The sequence below is a fragment of the Stenella coeruleoalba genome (genome assembly GCF_951394435.1).
Source record: "Stenella coeruleoalba genome assembly, chromosome: 9".
In the NCBI taxonomy this organism is placed as follows: Eukaryota; Metazoa; Chordata; class Mammalia; order Artiodactyla; family Delphinidae; genus Stenella; species Stenella coeruleoalba.
The window spans coordinates 84,218,469-84,240,723 of record NC_137155.1 but is presented as its reverse complement, the minus strand read 5'-3'; the positions used below and the strand labels follow the sequence as shown (position 1 = coordinate 84,240,723).

Sequence of the window (22,255 nt, the reverse complement as noted above, 5' to 3'; positions counted from 1 at the left end):
TGAAGCGAGCTGGGCATTTTAGGATGTGGGGCAAGTTCTTACCTCAGACTAGCCCCGAGGCAGGCCAGTAGTCAGGAAGGCCTCCAGGACCACCCGTTGTTCACCTTAGCCAAATCGGGGTTCCTGGATTATAGGGGTACAGGTGTAATATTAAGGCTACAGAAAGGCTAACAGCCCTCAAAAATTACCCCTTTTTCTTGGGTCATCTCCCTTACTCTAGCAACGACTAACAGAGGAGCTACAGACGGTGGAGAATGGTTACCATGACAATCCAACCCTGGAAGTGATGGAGACCTCATCAGAGATGCAGGAGAAAAAGGTGGTCAGCCTTAATGGGGAGCTGGGGGACAGCTGGATCGTCCCCCTGGACAACCTGACCAAGGATGACCTAGAGGAGGAGGAAGACACACACCTCTAATCAGGTCTGCTGGCGGCCTCCGACGGTGCACAGAGCTCCAGCCCAAGCGCCTCAAGTGCCATGTGGACAGGGGAGGAAAATCCTTCCCCTTCGAGGGAAAGACTGGGGAGGGAGAGCAGACTCGGAGGGTTCCCTCCCCCCAGTCCCCACAGGCCTTAATTTTTCCCTTTTCAAGCTGAACAAATCACATTCTGTGTAGAATCCTCTTGTAAAATAACCCACTAGTGCCTGAGCTCAGTGCTGCTGGGAGATCAGGAGAGAGCCATCCAGGGGACTTTAGAGACCATCTAATAGAATCCCTTCATTTCACAGATGAGATGACTGAGGCCTAAAGAAGGTAAAGTCAAGGTCACACAGCCACTGGGTGACAGAGTCAGGATGAAAACAGAGATCCTTCATTCAGTGCAGGCCCATTGCCACCATGCCACGCTGCCGTGATCACCTATGCCCTCCCTCCAGAGCTGCCCTGGGCAGGGGGGACGAAGCTGCCAGTCAGTGGATGGGATGGAGGGGAAAGCAGGGCCAGACCCTGTCGCAGTGGGATCTGATTACTTGAAAGGATAGGTCCCGTTTTCTGTCTGTCTCCTACGCCAGCCTTGTCTGCCAGTGTTCCTGTCCTCTTTGTTCTCCCCCCTCCCTTCACTCAGTTTTCACTCCCACTCTGTCCCAGGGCCCCTGGAGTCTAGTTTCCTGGCATGTGCTTATGAGATTGGGACTAACACAGCACACAGGGCTCCCAGTATGAACAGGTCTGCACATGGGTCCATCTACAGGTAAAGAGAGAAAGGGAAGCCTTTCCTCCCAGGGTGGGTCCCGGCCCACCTCCAAGGCACTCCTTGAATAGACTCCCCGAGTGCTGCTTTGGTCTCCCATTCCCACCGGGGACTAAGGTCTGCAGCAGCTATTGAAGGCCAGGTGTTCCTATTTCGTTGTCACTGCCCAGCCGATGCGATGGGGTGAAGACCCCAGCTCGGTCATCCCCGAGATCCAGTGTGAAAGAGCAGCTTTAGGACAGAGCTTCCTGGTGCCCAGTCAGCAGAGAGGTGTCTGAATAGACAATCGATTGAAACAGCAGGAAGGATAGGCTTCACTTGCCATATCAGAGGAAATTCAGGGGCTTTGCAGGTTGCTGAGAGTTTTGTCTTCTTTGTTTTTTAATCCAGAACTCTGCTGCCAAAGGCCAAAGCTCACATCGTTGAGACATTTTCAGTTAGATTCCATTCTTCTGTGCACAGGGCAAGAAAGGCCTAGATGCATGGTGCACTGCAAGGTGCATAAGGGGCAGCCGGGGGTCCTGGCCTTCTAGTCCCAGTGACCTCTCACTGTCGGGGCACGGAGCTAGTTAGGTCTTGCTGTGTCCCCTCCTCTGTATTCCTAGTGAGGCTGGCTGCCCAGCGCTCCTGTAGGTTCTGGTGGCATCTCAGGGAAACAAAATGCTGACCGTTGCCCAGTGGAGGGGTTTTGAGGGAGCTCAGCAGGTAGCTGCTACGTAGACTGCAACTGAGGACTGGGCATAGTGAGGTTTCATCTGATTTTCTGAGAAGAAGGAATCCTGTGTGGAATTTTGAACTCTGCCCATGTTCTCTATTGTTCCTGGCCATAAATTCCCTGGAACCTACTAGGAAGATACTTAGGAGAATGAAAATGGTCACTTCAGGGCAAAAAGCCAGACCCCTAGAACCTAGGGGCAGTCTAAGCTGCAACAGTTCTGATAAAATAGGCTATCTGGTTTGGGATAGGTTATTTTTTTTAAAGGAGAGGATCTCAAGAGGAAGATCTATGTCCTTCCTTTGCTGCCTAATTCCCTTTTCATAGCCTTTAGCCATTTGATACCTAGGAGAAAAGGAAGGCCAGAGGTTCAAGTAGGACCTGTGAGTTTCCCAAGAGATAGAAAGATGCTAAGCTAACAAGGGTCCTAATGTATTTGCCCTGATTCTCTACTATTTGGAGGTTGGCAGGATGGAGAATACCAGTTTGAGAGAAAATAGAAGAAATACTGTTTCACTGGGAAAAGATCTGTTTGCTTCGTTCCTACCCAGCATTTGGTTCTTTCTACCCATTCTATTGTGGGCACTGTGGGAGAGGCCAGACTAGATTGCTCCTTTGCTGATTCTGGGTCACATTCCAGCAGCTAGGTTTAGACAGAGAGAGCAAATATGTCTCTGCAAACCAATCAAAAGCCACAACCCCCAGGCCTCTTGGGGAGACAGATGGTGACTGGCAAGGACCAGAGAGTAAAAATTATGCTTGGTCAAGAGGAATAAATGTGGCTCTGTCCAGAGAGAACCTTGAAAAGCTTTGGGCTGGTTCAAAGGTTCCTTCTTTTGATGCATCCAAATTGTATTGCTCCAGCCTTTTAGGGCAACTTGCTTTGGCTTGCTCTTGACACTAGCTAGACATCTATATCAAAGACTGTTATCGCCATGTATCTGTAAAGGTCATCTTCTTCCCACATCTTTACTGGGTTCTGATGCTATCTGGTAATTCAGATTCTGGGGCTGAGAAGAAGAGAAGAGAACCAGGAACTCAGCATGACTTGAAACAAGTTACACCAGAGAGAGATTATAAACTCTATCTCAGTGGCACACTGGTTTCCCTAAACTTCATAAAAGACCAGAAGCCATGAATCTGATGACTGGACAAAGTCCAGTGAGAAGCACACTGTTATGTGAGTGGGGAGAGACACAGCAATGCTTATGAATGGGGTACAGAATATTCTTTGCATCGTAGGACAAAACACAGGTTTAATCTAGTCTAGACACAAGATTCTTCTTTCTCCTCTTGATAAGGAAAGCTAGCAGAAAGTTTTATTTAAACCACTTCTTGAGCTTTATCTTTTAGATAATATACTGGAGAAACTTTGGAAAACAAGTTCAAGCTGATATACATATACGTATTTTTTGATAATGTAAATACAACAGCCAAATGTTAATCCACCCTGCACTGCTCTGAGCGAATATACTTTGAAAAAACATTTGTTAGCTAAGAGAGAAGGCTTTTTTTTCTCTAAACAGGAATGTAAATGTCTATTTTACTGGAAATAAATTTCTGTTATTCTTTGATGAAAAATGAAATATAAGACAGGCTGATGACAAAGCGTCTGTCTTGCAGATTGGGCATTTTTATTTTTAAATATGATCCTCATCCCCTCTCCGTAAAGTCCCAGCATGTTACAGTAAGGGCTGGAGTCAATACGCACTGGTTGGAAAGTGACTCTCTAGTCATAGGGAGAGGGGTTTTAGAACCCAGTCCAATCTTTTTTAAAAAAAAAAACAGAAAAAGAGCCTGAAGCCCAGAAAAATAAAGTGACGGCCAAAATCACGTTTAGTGACAGAAACAGGCTTAAAACCTGGGTTGGAAGACCGTCCAGTGCGTGTGCCTCAGGAAGAATCAACAAATTAAGGACTGCTAATTAAGGGCAGGCACCAGAATGCTAGAAAGGACAGAATTCCCTTCTGGAATCTGCAGCAAGGCTAGGGAGAGCATGAAGACAAAAATAGGAACCTTACTGGTCTTCTGTACTTCTGAGTTATTTAGGTCTAAGACTTAAATGAACAATTCTTTTCTGCTAAGAAATAAGTTTTGAATGAGCTTTTACATATAGATCTTCTGAGTAGGACTAAGGATCAAAGGGAACAAGACAGGGGGAAGGCAGGGGGGCAAAAGTAAAGCAATGTCTTTCATCACTGTCATTAGCTGATTCACTCAGGTTTGGTGAAAACCCAACACTGAGTGAAAGGAGGGGATTACTATTTGCTCTGGGTCTTTTTTAAAATTAGTGAATGTTAAACAGTTTGCCCAGGAGGCTGGGGGAGCATGTGTCTTAGTGGACAGGGGTCTAAAGTACACTGGAATTTACTGAGAAACTTGTTTGTAAAGACTGTACTTAATTATTGCCGTTTTCTTACAAAAATATATTTTGGAAAATTGTATACTGTCAATTAAAGTGCTTTTGTCTAAGCTGGTTCAAGTCCTAGTATTTTGCTCTGATTGGCTTCCATTCTTCACTTGTGCACGAGGCTCATCATTGAAGCCCCTGAGGACACAGTGCAGCAACCTCTGCTCTTAGTTATGCCTCTTAACTATGCAGGTCCAGACACAAAAAGAGAAGGACGAAAGCTGAAAGGAAAAAGGGGATCCACAAGTTCTCCAGATTATCTCAGGCTGCTCTAGTGATCGTAACTGAAAGGGCCTCATTTTCCCTCACAACAGTTTTACCAATGCTTTACCCTCTTCCTTCCCTGTACTTTTGCCTCAGATAAAATTGTGACTCACCCACCACCAAAGATCCCAAGGGGGCTGCTGAACCCTGATCAGGTATGAAAACACTGGTGTAGAGACAAGGCAAATAAAAATACAAAAAATAAACGATTCTGTTCTGGCCCTGTTATGCCAATAAAAGGATCTGTTTACTTGTCAGAAGAAGCCTCTGCGTGTCCCTTACCTACAGACATAGTGAAGACGAAGGAGGTTCAAGAAAGGAATTGCTCAAAGACGATTCTGATTCTCTTCATCTCCTGGGGTGGTATTATCTATTGACATGTTTCTGCACTGCAAGAAGAAAACTTTATCATTCCCGACCTGCAGAAGGGAAACCGTCAGGTGAATCTGGTCCACATTCATAGTTGGTATACAACAGTCTCTTCTTGCCTGGCATCTTACAGTTCACAAAACATTTTTACACATCTTATTTAGGAACTGTCACCACTCTACCAATAGGGAAATTGGGCACAGAGATTAAGGATTCTCTCTGAGATCACACAGCTACCTAAATGGTACTGCTAGGCCTTGAATCTACATCTTTTCCCTCTTGAGTCCTACGTTCTGTTCTCAACACCACATTAATGCTCGAGTTCCATTAACAACAAAGTACGTTTATAGAATGCAACTACTGTTACAATATGATTTTCCTTTTATACAGCAGTTCTGAAAGCAGTTAACATCCTTAAGGGTGGGCCAGAGGTATTTTGAGGTTAACTTCAAGAGTATGCCAAGGATACAGAAAGGAGTACAAGTACCAGGAACTCAGGCAGGCCTCTGGCCATGCTCGAGGCACACTGTTCTAAGAAGAGAATGACTCACAGTTTATCATGGTCACAAAGACCTAAGACTCCATTCTTTTCCTGAATAGGTCATTCCCCCTGCTCCCTGCCCTGCCAACCAAGAGGCACTCTCAGTTGTCATTTTTAATTTGTTATGCCTCTGTCACTCATAACCCCCCATTTTACAAGCTCCCTCCCAAACCACATACTTATTTTGAACTCCAAGGTCAAAAGATAAAGAATAGGACTGGCTACTATAATTAACAGGAATGATACTGAGATGGCTAGTTATTTTTCAATGACCTTGGCATTTTATAGATTAAAAAGTCACTGGGATCCTAGCAAACAGGATCTGCTGCCAACACTTACTTAAAATTGAGAGAAAGGCACAGGGGTTGAGACTGTGCCCAATGCTACACAGAAGTCACTGGTGGATGTGGAAATAAGCCTAGGATTCCTGACTCCTGCCCTGGGTTACCCATCCTTACAGCCCAAGTTCAGAGGGCAGGTATTCAACATGTGCTATAGACATTACCAAGTGTTCTAATCTCCCCTTTTAGGTTTTGCCAAACATCAAACTTACTAGCACAGCGGTGGCCAGACCACTTCTCCTATAGCTTTTCTCTCTTTCTTCCTTGTAATGTTTCGGGAAAAGATATAACTGACCGCCTTTGCTTTTCCTAGGTGAGAGTCCAATGGGAGGAAAGTCACACTCACTTGACGTGGGAGCAGCTGGCATCTCAACTGTGTTAAATACAAAGCCCTCTTTGCTTATTGCTCCCTTCCCACCAGATGACAAATACATCAAGGGAGAGGAGGTGATGACCCACATTTCCATCCTTTTGAGTTAATTCTCTGGAGGATTAACCCAGGAAAGGCCAATTCCTTACCTTATCACTGCACATCGTTTTCCTGTTTTGAACACAAAGAAATGTTACTTGTGGGCCATGCTCAAAGCACACTCTAGAAATGAAAGCTATGCAGTAAGATGGATTATTTGATTTGTAAAGTGAGAAAACGTAATCCCTACTTTGAATAAAATCATTTGACAACTAACTTACTGCAGAATGCAGGGTCACACACAAAGCCAAGAATATGTAAATCAGATGAGGAGATGAAAAGGGCCAAGAGGAGAGCTCCTTGTTATTGAGAGTCGGTCTGGAAAGCTCACACAACTCAACCCGGACAATCAATTATCTTTGTTTGGCATATTTCTGAGTTTATTTTTTTCAAGGTTCAGCCCTTACAATTTCTTTCCTTCTTTGGGGACAGGGATCCAGAATTTTCCCAATCTCTGCAACACCTCCAGGTTCTCTCTATTATCTTTTCTACAATTAATTTTCTATTTCAGTTGTTTTTTCTTCTAGTTCCTAACCTACAAGGTATGTCCCCCCTCAAAGAAAACCTGGGAAACACAAGTCCAAATTTACAAAACAGATAAAATAGGACTGGTCATTAATAGCAGATTAAGAAAACACCATTTTATGAAGTCACTTACCAGTGCTCTTTAAAAATGGAAACTTCTCCTAGAAACTTTGTAAGATACACCAGAACTTCTTTATTTCAACACTGTCTCAAAGAAAACAAAGTCTTTCTACAGTACATAGTTTGCCTGAATAAAAGTCACATTTTTGAGGGAAAAATATTAACTGCAAAGTATGTAAACATTTAAAAAGCTGACTTCAAAAGTAGTTTTATGAAACACAAGGGACATCTTGTAGTGTCCATATATAACTTTTTATTAAGAAAATGAACAAAATACATTCTTTCTCCATATGTACATTACATACAACGTAATTCTACAACTGCAATTGTTCAGCAGATCACTTATTTATTCACAAAGCAGTGTTAACACATTCACCAAACCTGGGATCAGAACATTACTTGTACTAAGAAACAAAACAAACAAAACCCTAAAAAGTCCATACAGATAGGGCAAAAGTAAGATAAAAAGTCCATACAGATAGGGCAAAAGTAAGATAAAACAGAGAGGATCATGAGGGGAATGGGGAAGATTATGGAACACACTCAACACAGCCCAACGATGACTTAGAACAATAATGATGTCAGGGGACACCTGATGCCCCAAAACATTTCTGTTTAAAAACTACAACTAGCTTATGCCAGCTGTTTCAGATTTCCCTCATGATTTCCTTTCTGATTTATGTACTTGAGGATACAGAAGAGGAGGGTAAAGGAAGGAGTAGAACCCTGAAAGGTTGCAGTTTTTTCCTTCACATATTAAGAAAAAGATTCTCATGAAATATAAAACTCTAAATCTTAGCTGGTAACCAGAGAAATACATTTTTTGGAGAGACATTTGCTAAGCACAGTAAGGGAACTCTTGTTTCAAGGACTCCTTATTTATATACTTACGTTCATTTCATCTGTTTTACTTTGCTCTTCTCTGCTTTTCCTTTGGCCTTTGAAAAGTACCTCATCCTTTTTAGGTGTGAGTTTAATTACGGTTATATTAAAAAGTCCATCTAAACAGAAAGCTCTAAACAGAAAGCTCTTCATGGGTATGAATATGCTCCAAATGTCTATAATGGTGCATAAAGGGCTTAAAAATTCAAATTAATCTTAGAGATAAAATTTCCAATGACCTGAACAAGGCAGATCCCTATAGCTTTTGGGTAGTATCTTACATGTATAGTTTAGGCTTAAGAGATACATATCAACAGAATTATTTTCAGACTGTTTGTCTAGAAAAGGGCAATGCTTTAAAGGAATATAGTAAAGGTAGAGAAAAATGCTTGCAGACAATGAGGAATGGCTGTGTCAAAAATTTTTTTTTTTTTTTTTTTACTTTTTCTGGCCTTTACCATGTTGGATAACAGAAGGAAGACAGGAAGAATAAAATGAGTAAGTCTCACCGGTTAAATATTAGTGGCGTTCCTTCTTCACACTTAGTAATTTCCTAAATTTCTATGATAAACATATTTTTATAATCACAAAAATCAATAAATGTTATTATTTATTTAAAAGTCCCATAAAAGATGTTTAACACTCTCCAACTTTCAGATGAGCTGGTTGCTGTAACACCATGTTTCCAGTCCAGGGGATGTTCTAACAGAAGGAGCTATCCATAGCGTTAATAAGCAGACCCAGAAGGACAGACGGATTCTATTGGCTATGAATGGAGCTGTACCTTCCTCCTCAACCTAATTTGCAGTCCAACTTTGGTTTTGAGGATCTATCTCTACCTAAAGGGATCTCAATTTCAGGCCAATAAGTACACACACACACACACACACACACACACACACACACACACACCCCCCATCTTTCCACTGAAAAGGTGGAATCATGTTTGTTGCCAAGAACAACACAAGAAAAGGAGGCCCTAAGCTTTCCTGTACTCTTTTTCTGAGGCTGCACACTCAGCTGTACATAGATTTTGAAGTGGTGACAGGGAAGAAATCTCATTAAAAAGAAAAACCTATCTCTATAAAAGAATCTGCTCATAGAAAAATATCATTATTTTGCAATTTCTAAATTGAGCTATACATAAAATAAAATTAATACTATACTATTTAATTCATTCAATTCAAAAGACATTTTATGACAAGTCAAAAAAGCAAGCTGGCTTGAATAACACAATCACAGCATATCTTGGTCAGGCTAAATGTAATGCTTAAGAAAGTGAGTCTGGGCTTCCCTGGTGGCGCAGTGGTTGGGGGTCCGCCTGCTAATGCAGGGGACATGGGTTCGTGCCCCGGTCCGGGAGGATCCCACATGCTGCACAGCGGCTAGGCCCGTGGGCCATGGCCGCTGAGCCTGCGCGTCTGAAGCCTGTGCTCCGCAGCGGGAGAGGCCACAGCAGTGAGAGGCCCGCGGACCGCAAAAAAAAAAAAAAAAATAGAAAGAAAGAAAGTGAGTCCACTTTTATTTCTCTAAATGGGTAGTTTACAATTGAGGGAGAAATCAGTTTACAACTGGTCACCAAAATCATTTTTCTGGGAAAGGAAAAAATATCTCAAAAAGGAGACCATGTGCATGACTTTTAAAAACATATACCTTCCCCATAGAAGACTACTTGCATTTAAACTTTTGGACTTTGATATCCTACTATCAAATTTGGGGTTGGGTAGACAATTACTTTAATATGTCATAACTTTGTATTCAGTGCTCTTACAAGTATAGTTAATCTGTACGGGTAAAATTAAGCTAAGCCTTTATAAAGGTGCAAGTACCCTAAGACTTCTAAAGTAGACAATTTAAAAAATGTAAAGTTAGTATGCTAACACATATATATGGAATCTAAAAAAAAAATGGTTCTGATGAACCTAAGGACAGGACAGGAATAAGGATGCAGATGTAGAGAATGGACTTGAGGACACAGGGAGGGGGAAGGGTAAGTTGGGACGAAGTAAGAGAATAACATTGATATATATACACTACCAAATGTAAAACAGATAGCTAGTGGGAAGCAGCCACATAGCACAGGGAGATCAGCTCGGTGCTTTGTGACCACCTAGAGGGGTGGGATAGGGAGGGTGGGAGGGAGGTGCAAGAGGGAGAGGATATGGGGATACAAATATACATATAGCTGATTCACTTTGTTATACAGCAGAAACATAACATTGTAAAGCAATTATACTCCAATAAAGATGTTAAACAAAAAGATAAATATAAGAAATAAAAAATGTCAAGTTATACATCTCTGTCCTCAGTTTTCCCCCTTTTATCTTAAGAAGGAAAAAATAGCAAACTACAAGGCAATGTGATAAAACAGTCACTTGCCAAAATCTGATGGCATGGTCCTGATGGTATAAGATCCTCTCCTTTGTTGCAAAATGAATTTATAAAGTTCTGCCAGTTGCAATGGAATTGAACTTATTCTAAATAACTTCTCTAATTAATCACTTCACAGATGTGGAGGAAACCTAAAGAATAAGCCAAAATTATTAAATACTTCTACTGCCAAGCCCAGAACTCATGTATTTCCTGGAAAAGTAGAATAAACAGAGACCCTTTGGATTATGTGTAATTAATTTATTTTAAAACATGGAAACTAAATTGATGTCAGTTCAATTCTGTACGGGTTAGAAGTTAAACACGAAATGACAATTTTCTTCCTATTTTAAAGGGTTAGAAAATGAACACCAACCAAATTGACACTAGCTAAATTGTAACAAAGGCTTTCTTGAGATTTGTTAATAAAGGAGAGAAATTAAGCTCAAAATTGGCTACTTAACTCCTTAATCATGCACACAGGCCTGTTCAGTATATCACACAGTGTTTTTCCTTCCTGCCAATTAATTTGGCATTCATTAAGCACTGAGTGAAACTGAAGGATGATGATCTCCTTGGGCTAGTATTTGCGTGGCAGACAGCTCAGATATCCAAACTAACCGCTGTGAATGCTAGCATCCCAGATGGTACAGAGCTGTGTTGCAGCAAGAGCTTAAACTCCATGAAAAAGCAAGTCCCCTGGGAGCCCAAAAACTGCATGTTAAAATGTTTTATTGCTGGTTTTCCCTCTGAATCCTTATCAAGGAATTGGCTGTACGTAAGAAACTGCTCACCTAGTTTAAGAGCTAGAGCCCATTACACTGGGTTTTCTGTTTCCAGATCTCTATCAGCTACTTGGGAGACAGTGAGGAAAGCAACTAACCAAGAAATGCTGCTTTCCAAAGACTATTCAGAACTGAGCTTTGATCCCTCTTGATAGTTTTCTCAGCACTGCTTTAAATTAATTGAGGGTTAGAAATGAAGAGTTTTCTTTCTCATTTAGATCTGTGGACCTTCAAATCCATGAGCAAAAAGCTCCTATTTTTCCTTCTCTAACATACCCTCATTCTCCTCACTAGCTCTGTTCCTGAGGTTCAATACCTCGAAGTGAAAATGCCACAGACAGGCAAAACAGAACATTGTGTACAAATGTCTACTATTGTGTACAATAATTCATTGAGACTAAACAGCAGATAAAAAGGTAAAAAAGAAGACCAATTAGTTCATAATTACAAGTGATGTCTTACAACTGGTCTACTTCCCTACTAAACATTTCCCCCCTTTTTTGTTGTTGACCCTATAGCTCTCAGATAACATCCACATAACATTCTGTTTTCAATCAAGCTAGGCAGTGTTTGAGGACATGACAGTATATATTTGTAAATCTTATTTCCAAATAATGACTATTGTGGAAGATAAACTAGAACTACCCTTTGATTTTCAGGTTTTTAAGTTCTGAATTGGGATCCAGTTCAAGATCTATAACTTTAGAGTTCTACCTAACAGAAAACACATAGTGATATGGTTTCCCACAAGGGCATCTCTCTCTGCCCCACGAGAAAACCTGGTTTACCATAACCTCTAATGACTCCTTAGGTTAAGTGCTATAAATCTATTGTCAGAGGATTTAGCTAAGAAAAATAAAAAAATAATGGAAACAATTCACAGTATTTGTGGGATAGGAAGAAATCAAGGTTTAAAAATTATGTATAAATAAAATCTCTTAAGATAGCAGTTTTTCTGAAAGATAAAAAGAGCATCTTGTGAAGAAATCAATAAACTACAATCATGAGTCCTCCCCATCAAAACAAACGGTGGCAACATCATTCAGCTGATCTAGGTGGCTCCTAACTATTTCAACAAACTTTGAAACTTCCATCTTCAGCTGAAACACCTCTAGACTAGAAGTTTTGGGCAGCCAATGTCATTTCAGCATTAATACAAATCACAGGGAGATGTAGGCCAGAGTGAAAAATCACAAAAGAATAATGTTATTTGACTAATAAGGAATACAAAAATTTTGAGTGAAAGAACCCAAAGATCTAATCTACAACTACTGTCATATGCAGACCCTCTATGATTACCCCTCTAATAACTATGAACTTTTCCTGAGGGAGCCTGCATATCTTAGATTAAGGACTATCTTAAGAATTTAAAACAGTGAAAGTTCAGGCCAGAATTTCTGCAAAAGGACGAAATTACATATGAACATGTATTTTTTAAGAAAAGAAGGGTTACAAAGGGTATATTTTTTACAGCTAGATGACGTTGCTTAAGGTACACATTGTAATGATCCTCTCTCATAGAAATCACTTCAAACCATAATTCTCAACTGCTTTGCAACATTCAATCAGCTAGAGTTAACACAACATTCACCCAGGAAAAAATTAAATGACCCACAATTACCCAATGAATTTCATATTGTGTTAAGAATAATTATAGGGTAACTCCTTCCATGACACTGAGTTTAATTCAGAAAATAAAATCAGAAACATACTCCTTTCTAAGTGCTTTTTGATTCATTAAACATCATTCTCAATCTCTCACCAATGATTAAGTACCTCAAACTAGTTTTTGTTTATAGATTTTAAAACGGTTTTATTACATGGAACTCTGTTAATGTATCTCTAAATAGCACTTTTAAGGCAGATGTGAAAAGATCCACTACAAAGATAAGCTAGCAAACCATTTATATTCAAGACATAATTCACCAAAGAATGCAGTTTACAATCTTAAACAAATCACTGAGCTCTAAAGCCAACAAGCTTTTCTTTGATAAATCAGTGTATTAACTTTCTAATGTTTTCTATCAGTTTTTACTTATTAGACATAGATAAGTCAGTTTTAATGAAAACCAGGTCTGAAAAGACAATCTTGCTAAAGGTTAATACTGTCAGCTTTAGCACAGAGTTAGGCACCCAAATCTGAATTCTTTTGCTTCACAGATTGATATATGTGAATTAATCAAGCTGGCCACATGAGGTCTCTGTCATTCCACAAAATGCAACTGCATTTTCAAAGTATCTTGCAAATCAGATAATTAATTTCTCACGAGGTATAAGCACTGAAAATGTTAGAGATCTAGTTTACTTCTAGTTTAAATTATTTCTAGTTTATATTCTGGAATAATATATTCCACTGGAAAAAGGAGAAATGGGGATGAAACTGAAGCTAGGGATAATGACACTGAGCAAATTGTACCCCACTAACTAATGCATCTAAAACCAGGTGTTTCAATCTGGGGCTCACTAAGCTAGAATGAAATAATTTTTAAGTAGTAAAGCATAGATATTTGGCTACTTAAACAATGTATATAAATACCAAATTAAATTATAATATAGTGCTGGAATACTTGGAAATACATGTAGCTCCTCACTAAATATATAAACAAGTTTCATATCAGGGTTCTGATGTCGAAAGTGAGCAATGTGTCAATCTTGGTCACGGATAAAATGAAGCCTATATTCTCCTGCAATCATTACCAGCAGTGCCTCATTAAAGCCCCAGGGTACAAATTTTGATTTACCTAGTCAATAACTTCCTAAATACAGTCTATGTCACTTAAGTAACACTAAACAGTTTGCTATGACTCAACCCCATTTAAACATGTTAGTGAAAAAAAAAATTCTGTAAGTGAAGAAAAGGGAAAAGGTTCCACTTAAAGTGAGGAAAGATGAAATTAGAACAAGCATGTTTAGAAAACCACCAGTAGAGAGTCAGAGAAAAATAAGAACAAACAAAATCACTGAGCTCAAGAACTGAGTTTCCTCCAAATATGGAATCTAAGGAACGGAAAAAAATGACCCAAAAAAGCACTATAAAAATAAATGGTGGGGCTTCCCTGGTGGCGCAGTGGTTGAGAGTCCACCTGCTGACGCAGGGGACACGGGTTCGTGCCCTGGTCCGGGAGGATCCCACATGCCGCAGAGCGGCTGGGCCCGTGAGCCATGGCCGCTGAGCCTGCATGTCCGGAGCCTGTGCTCCACAACGGGAGAGGCCACAACAGTGAGAGGCCCACGTACCGTGAGAAAAAAAAAAAAAAAATGGTGGAGGGAAGCAGAATTTCATTTGGTTATGGTTTTTGAAGGGCCAGAATTCACAGTGAGCAAAACTAGAGCTTTTACATTTAGAAACTCTTATCAAGTTCTTTCCTATCAACCTGTTTCCATGAAATGAGTTCAATAGGCTACAATATTAGCGATATTAATATTTTATGTTCTTGACTGTCAAGGAAATCTTTTAATGAAACTGCCTAAGTATGTAGGTAGATTCTATTTGCTCACTTGTAAAGTCAACTGGTTATTCTGCAGCTACACAACTTGGTACTTACTGAATTATGTACTATATCTTTCACAAGGTAAGAAACAAATTTAATTGTTTAATAAATCACTACTGATCGATTTGGGATGCTTGGAAAGCCAAGCAGCCCAAGATTCAAGCCTAGAAGTAGGACAAATATACTTCTGTCCTTCCCCCAAAGACGAGAAACCATGCAATAATGACAGACTGAAGAGGGACCTCAAAGTCTCATTCCTATACATGAGACTTTTCAAAAGTGCAATTCAATTTCTTCTTTCTTTGGTAAGGCCTAATCTTGCTACTCGGGGACACAGTAAATTCTCTGAAGTCATTCACTTGGAAGAGCCACTGGACTGATGGACATTTATTATACTTAGCCTGCTTTAAGCATGGTGGGTATCAGTTGCATACAGCACACTTCTTGAGCAAATGTAAGCACTGGCCAGGTTTAAATTTCCTATGCTGCATTCCACAGCACCTCATGGAACAATACATACCACCACTCCTCACAAAAAAAGGAACAGTGGAAAAGCCCATCTGCCTTTCTTTTAGTTTAGTAAAAAATATTTGCACCATTATTTTTCTTTTTCTCCATTAAAAAAGCCTGGTCTATTTGTTTAATGAAATGCCTGTCAGCTGTATTCCACTGGAAAACTACAAACCATTATTCTTTAAAATATCAGTATATAGAAGCAGATGTAGGGAGCTAATGTGTATGAAAATAAACAAAAACGTAGCTCTGGAACCCATCCTCCCAAATGAAAATGCTACAAACAGATAGCACACGGAAGAAATTGAAGCCCTGGTCCTGCACAGCTCTAGCAGGGGAAAGAGTCATTTTCTTCCAAAATTACTACAAAGATATCAATGAACATGCTAATCACAACTAGAATCCTCCTGCTGGTAATTTTGAGAGTGGCTCTTAAAAGTTCTGAACTATATTCTCTCCTCAGTTTAAGGTTTCTGTGACTCAAAGCTCTGTAATAGCCACTATAAAATATATCATTATAGAAATACTATATACCAATCTCAGATAAGTGTGGGGATCAATCTCAGGTTTCACTTTTTAGTTCTATGACAAGGAGCGTAAATTAGAGCCCTCTGTTCCTCCTACTGTTTAATGTAATACAAGACTCTAGTCAACAGAGACACATATATCACTTAAACATACATCAATTGCCCTACAGAACTATATACTGTTAAGAATGAAGAGGTAAACAAATGATACATATCACTTACAAGCAGCTGTGTGATTCAAGATAAAGTGAAATGGGAAGAAAGGAGAAAGAAGAAAGGCCAAACAACCCAACAACAAAATTCCAATTCTTGTAGCACTGAGTCTGTGAACAGTGCTTACTTGCCCCAATTTTATAAAAATGAAATAAAAATCAGAAAAGGGTAGACTGCCTGATTTTTTCTTTTATACTCATGAATTCTTAAAAGTTAAAGTAATAAAATATATATATATATATATATTTTTTTTTTTTAAATGGAAAGTATACCAATTTCACTTTATTAGCCTAATTTCGGAATGGGATGAGGACTACGGGGTTGAGGTCAGGTGTGAAGGACGAGGGTTAAAATTTGTGACAGCAAAGATCCCTTCAAAATTCTGGTGCAGTCCTCAGTCACTGCAGCCTAATTGTCAGTCAATAGAGTTGAAATCCAGAATACTGAAAGCAGACTCCTGTGCTCCATTTCTGTCCAGGTACTCTTCGGTCACAGTGTGATGAGGTCCACCAGGTTGCCTTTAGGAGGAGTCATGCTGTCAGGAAAGAAATTTACTAAGGTGTCAAAGAGCTGAGTTCTTTGAGCATAGGTGTGATCCACATCGGAAAAGCCTGGTGAAGGAGAGATATAAAGAAACTCATCCACTGTGTTTAAAACTCAACATGTAACAGAAAACCTAGTTGAGAAAAGCAGCAATGTATAATGGAAAAACCAAAACCAAATCAGGCTTTGAAACCAGACAGACATGGGTCCTGATCCCAGTTCTACTACCTAGCAATGGTATGATCTTAGGTAGGGTAATCAGCCTTTCTGCAACTGTTTCCTCAGCTATAAATCTGTGATAATCCTGTTCATGTCATAGGTTTACGGTGCAGATTAAATGCAATTATGTGAAAACCACCTAGCAGAATGACTAGTACTTTAGTAACTAATACTGATTTCTCTTCTTTTCCTTATAGGCATTTTCCTCTTCTAGTCCACTGAGGAATTTTCATTCCTCTTTTCTGACTTTTTAATGCTTTTGAGCAGTAAAAATTTTTTGATAATAAAAATATAATCAAAATGAAAGAGGTCTTTAGAAAGTAGTCTAAAATCATTAAGCCCCGGAGAGCTGCAAGAAGTCTCAGAGAACTGAGTGAAAATACAGACAGCTGAGGTTAAGAAATACATCTGTAATACACAGAACGATACCTGGCACATAGGAAATACCATGTATTTATGGTACTATGCATCAGGCTCTATGCTAGGCACACATCATGTGAAAAATAGAGAGCAATGTACTCCTTTTATCTAGATGAATGTTCTAGTAAAATACATTCTAAAAAGGCTAAGATCGTTGAACCGTAAGATATTTTTCCCCCTTAATATCTAGTAAACCCTTAATTTTCAAGTTTACTCCAGCCAAGGAAATATTCAGTGAGATGACTCTTTCCTTTAGTCAGCCAGTAATAGTATTGCTCCCCCAGCTGCTTCAAATTTTCTAGGCACATATGAAGAATGAAAATGAAAAAATAAACAAAGTAGTCTATTGATTTTCCCCATTCCTGAGATGGCTAACTGAATATGAGAGGCCTACTGAACGCCATCAGAAACAGAAATAGTGCCAGAAATTTCTTTATGCCATGATAATCAGTGAAGACTATTTCAAATTGGACTGATTTTCAGTTAACTTAGAATACAGTTTTAGATGCAATCTGCCTTTTAATCTTGTAAAGAACATGAACAGAACAGAAAGAACATTGCCAAGGATACCAGTTTCCTGGAAGGAAAATAAACAATGCCTCAAGAAAGGTACATTCCTCCTTATTAAAAAAAAAAAATTATTACTATTTTAAGTGTGAGGGCAAATGTTTACTACTTTGAGATGAGTTTTAGATTTAACAAAGCCTACTACTATATCACAGAAATGAATGGAAGGAAATACTCCAAAATGTAAACAAAGGTTACCTCTGAATGGTGAGATTATATTTTTTCTATTTTATGTTTTTCTGAGTTTTCTAAATTGCTTTATTTTCGACTTATTTTGAAAAATTTCAAACTCACAGAAAAGTTTCAAGAATAGTACAACAAACATTCATATACATATATCCTTACCTAGATTAACCAATTGTTAACATTTTGCCACATATTTTTTCATTCTCTCTTGTTCTCTAAGTGTGTTTGTATACCCCACTCATACTTTTTTTGTGGAACTACTTGGGAGTAAATTGTAGACATCTTCACCCCTAAATACTTGAGTTCATTTCACCTAAGAACAAGAACATTCACTTAAATAACTACTATATATTAAATTTAGGAAATTTAACATTTATGTCTCAAAAATCTTTTTTATAGTCATTTTCCCCACTAATCTAAAATTCAAGATCGAACACTATATTTAGTTATCCAATGTCTTTAGCCTGGAACAGTTCCTCAACCTGTTTTTTTTTTTTGTTTGTTTGTGACACTGTTATAAAAAAAACAAAGAGCAGTAATATAGTAGAATGTATTAAATTTGGGGTGTCTGGTTGCTTCCTTATGATCAGATTCAGTTTATGAAGTTGGCAAGAACACTACATAGAGATGCTGTGTCCTTCTCAATGCATCATCTTAGGAGGCATGTGGTATCAGTTTGTCCCAATACTGAGGATGTTAACTATGATCATCTGGTTAAACTGGTGTATGCCAGATTTCTCCAATGTAAATGTGTACTTTTCTACCTTTGCAGTTAATAAAATATTGATGAGAAGATAGTTTGAAACTGTGCAAATATCCTGTTCTTCAACAGATCTGCACCCAATGATTTTAGCATTAACTGATGATTCTTGCCAAAACAATTATTATGTATATGATGGTGATTTCCTAATTCGACAATTCCTTCTAGATTCATTGGATGACATTAATTGCAAAGAAGAGTTTTCCTTTTCCTTCCTTCATTTTATTTCTCTATTTGCATTAGTATATACTCATGAATCATTTTCTTGTTCAATAGGTTATATCCATTCCTGTCATTATTCATTTTAATACTCATATGTTCTCCCTCTGTATCTTTTTGAAATGTCCCCATTACTTTTTGAGTACATCCTTACTTTCTGGCACAGTAAGATCTCCAAGCTTATATTTACACAGCTCTGGAGTCCGCCATTTTCCCCAGGAACCCTAATTCCTTTTAGTGGCAAATGATATTTAGAAACCAAGATCAGTTGTGCTAATTGCCCAGGGTGGTGTTGTTTCTAGGCCTATACATATATGCACACATATTATACACTCATCTATTTAAAAAAAAACAAAATCATTAGTCCATGCTTTTATTGCTAATTCAGTTTTTTAAGAACCTCACAGAGTTCTTCCTCTCCTTATTCCATTCCATGTTTATAGCTCCTTTCTCCTACTAGGAAAACCTACTCCCAGCAATATTTATTCATTTGTTAAACCTAAAACACACAAGTTCCAGAATTACTATACCCAAACCATTACCAGCAAAATTCAAGATTTCCTTGCTTTTATTGTTTTTAGAATATACTTCACTGATAGTATATAGTCTAAGCTGTATTTAAAAAGGTTTAATTCTCTTTTTTCCCCTACTGTGCAATTATGTTACCAACTTGATAAACATGTCTGTTTGTTCCTGTTCGTATTCAACTTTAGGGCTTTTCTCATCTTTTATTTTATTTTCTTTACTTGTAAAAATGCTGTGGTACATTATATTTTTAAGAGAAGCTACTGATTCTGTGATAGTACTCTATAAAATAATACCATTTTCATGAGATCAAATGATTTAGGAGGGAAGGAACAAACACTGAGTCTCTACTACATGCTAGTTTCTTTACGTATGACATTTCATTGTCACAAAAATAACCCAACAAAGCAGTTACCATAAACTCCAATTTCAGATGCAACACTTAAGAGAGTCAGTCATTTAATAAGGCATCACAGTTGGTGAGGAAAGAGAATGGAGCGTGAACCCAGGTTTGACTCCAAAGCCCATTTATTTTTATTAACTGAGTGCTTATTAAATTGTAGGCAATGTGCTAAATTCATTTAATCCTCAAAAAAAACCTTTTATTTTTATTCACCTTTTACCAATAAGGAACTTGAAATTTACACTCTCATTAGATGAATGGTTAAATTATGGTAGATCCCTATTATGGAATATTGTGTATCACTTACAAATAGAATAAATCTAGTACAGTTTCATGTAAGCACCTCCAAGCCACATCATTAAATTTTAAAAAGTTATGTGGAGAATACATGTTTTTATATTATGTAATAAATAAAACCAGAAAATATAAAACCATACATCTATGTGTGTGTGTGTGTGTGTGTGTGTGTGTGTGTACATATATACGGTTGATCCTCATTATTCACAGATTCCATATTTGTACATTTGCTTACTTGCTAAAATTTGTAACCCCCAAATCAGCATTTGTGCCACTTTTGTGGTTACTCACAGACATACACAGGGTGGCAAAAATTTGAGTCACCACATGTAAATATATGTTCTCAACTGAGGTCAACTAGGTAATGCTCTGCCTTCTTGTTTTAGCTCTCATACTATAAACAAGTGTCCTTTTCACAGTCTACTTGGTGTCATGTTCTTCAAATTCTGTGTTTTTTGTTGGTGACTTCACCGCTGAAAATGGCCCCCAAGTGTGGTGCTGAAGTGCTGGCTAGTGTTCCTAAGTGCAAGAAGGCTGCAATGTGCCTTATGAAGAAAATACAGGTTAGATAAGCTTCGTTCAGGAATGAGTTATAGTGCTCTTGGTGTGAGTTCAATGTTAATGAATCAACAGTATAAATACACAAGTAAGGTGTGTTCCTGTTGAAAGAAAGCAACATTATATTATTAATCAATTGACAAAAAGTCTGTGACAAGAGGCTTACAGGAACCTATCTCTGTATTTTCCATAGGAGCAAAGGGTCAGTATTCACCAGTTCAGTGTTATAGGTGACTTCATAGACTATTACTGTGAATAATGGGAATCAACTCTACCTGTATGTCGGTGTATAAAGATCTGCCAAATACAAGTGGTTACACTTGAGGGAAGCAGGCAGGGACTGAGGGAAGTTGTTCAAAGAGAAGCTTAATATTTTAAAAAAATGCATTAAAAATGGGTGGGGCACCAGGAAACTCATCAACAGCAACATGACTACTTAAATGGTAGAGACAGGACAAAAAAGGTTGTATTGATTTTAAATCTCATACTCCTAATTACTGTTTCTCTCATTTTCACCATACAGTGGAATGAGGAACTTATCGCTCAGAGTAGTGGAAACTGGTAAAGCTCAATGAGAGGTAGTACAGTTAGTGATTTAGTTCTGAAGCCAAACTACTAAGGTGTGAATCCTGGATTTGCTACTCACTAGCACTATTCCTGGGCGACTTACTTTAGCCTCTCTGTGTTCCAGTTTCTTCACATATAATAAAAGGGGATCATACTAGTGCTACTTCATAGGGTTATTATGAAGATTAAGTGAGTTATGACATGTAAAGTGTTTAGAATAGTACCTGGTCCCACAGTAAGTGCTCAATAAATAACAGCTATCATTTTATCATTACTATTGTGACTGAAGACAATGACTGCTCTAAAAGAAAGTGACCTATTAGAAATATACTTTAAAAAAATTTTTTTTCAAAAATTTATTTTATTTATTCATTTTTTTGGGCTGCATTGGGTCTTTATTGCTGCGCACAGGCTTTCTCTAGTTGTGGCAAGCGAGGTCTAATCTTTGTTGTGGTGTACGGGCTTCTCACTGCAGTGGCTTCTCTTGTTGCAGAGCACGGGCTCTAGGTGCGCGGGCTTCACCAGTTGTGGCACGTGGGCTCAGTAGTTGTGGCTTGCAGGCTCTAGAGCGCAGGCTCAGTAGTTGTGGTGCACGGGCTTAGTAGCTCTGCGGCATGTGGGATCTTCCCGGCCCAGGGTTTGAACCCGTATCCCCTGTGTTTGCAGGTGGATTCTTAACCACTGTGCCACCAGGGAAGCCCCAGGAATATACTTTTAAGTTAACATCCTATACAGGCTAGGTAGCTTTTCCTATTTATGGTAATAAGGAAGAAATAGCAAGAATTCTCATTTTTCTCCTAGATAGAAGTTTCTTTGTGTTTACGTTTCTTATTTCTAAAATAAACTCATTATTATATAAAAATCACCTGTAAACATGTGGGCTAAAGACAGGAGGTTGAAGAAAGTCTCTTGCTGAAATCTAAGTTTGGTGGATTTAGTACAAGTATAAAGGCTAAAAGGGCACAGTAAATGCTGTGAAACCCCTAAGGCTCCTCATTCACAAATGTCAACACACTGCCAAAGAGCACTGTACTTTAGACATAAAATATTTTAAACAGCTGTCTGAATTCATACTTGCACATCGCATACGGACTATAAAACTTCTAAAGAAAGGTGTGAAGACCAAGAAAGGCAATATGCTTCTACAGACCAGATTTTCCCTGTCACATACCTTGCTGAAAATATGCTCTTAAAATTAGCAGAAAGCCCAAGTTCAAGCTTCAAAGTGCCCACAGCCACAGACACAGACACAGTAGCTCTAAGCT

The 22,255-nt window shown here is 38.7% G+C and overlaps 2 protein-coding genes across 6 annotated transcripts in view; one reads left to right on the top strand and one right to left on the bottom strand.

Annotated features, from left to right (window-relative positions):
* Positions 1-4,925, top strand: part of PODXL (podocalyxin like) — a 42,850-nt gene extending 37,925 nt beyond the window's left edge. Inside the window, exon 8 of the mRNA XM_079931477.1 lies at positions 221-4,925. Coding sequence (XP_079787603.1) covers positions 221-418 — 198 coding nt within the window. The 3' untranslated portion in view covers positions 419-4,925. The remainder of the gene's footprint in view (positions 1-220) is intronic.
* A 5,043-nt stretch (positions 4,926-9,968) lies between these two features.
* Positions 9,969-22,255, bottom strand: part of MKLN1 (muskelin 1) — a 354,266-nt gene continuing 341,979 nt past the window's right edge. For 4 of the 5 annotated variants that reach the window (XM_079932674.1, XM_079932673.1, XM_079932675.1 and 1 more), the window contains one exon: positions 9,969-16,337. In XM_079932674.1, coding sequence (XP_079788800.1) covers positions 16,216-16,337 — 122 coding nt within the window. In that variant the 3' untranslated portion in view covers positions 9,969-16,215. The remainder of the gene's footprint in view (positions 16,338-22,255) is intronic. The other variant, XM_079932676.1, reaches the window with a different exon arrangement.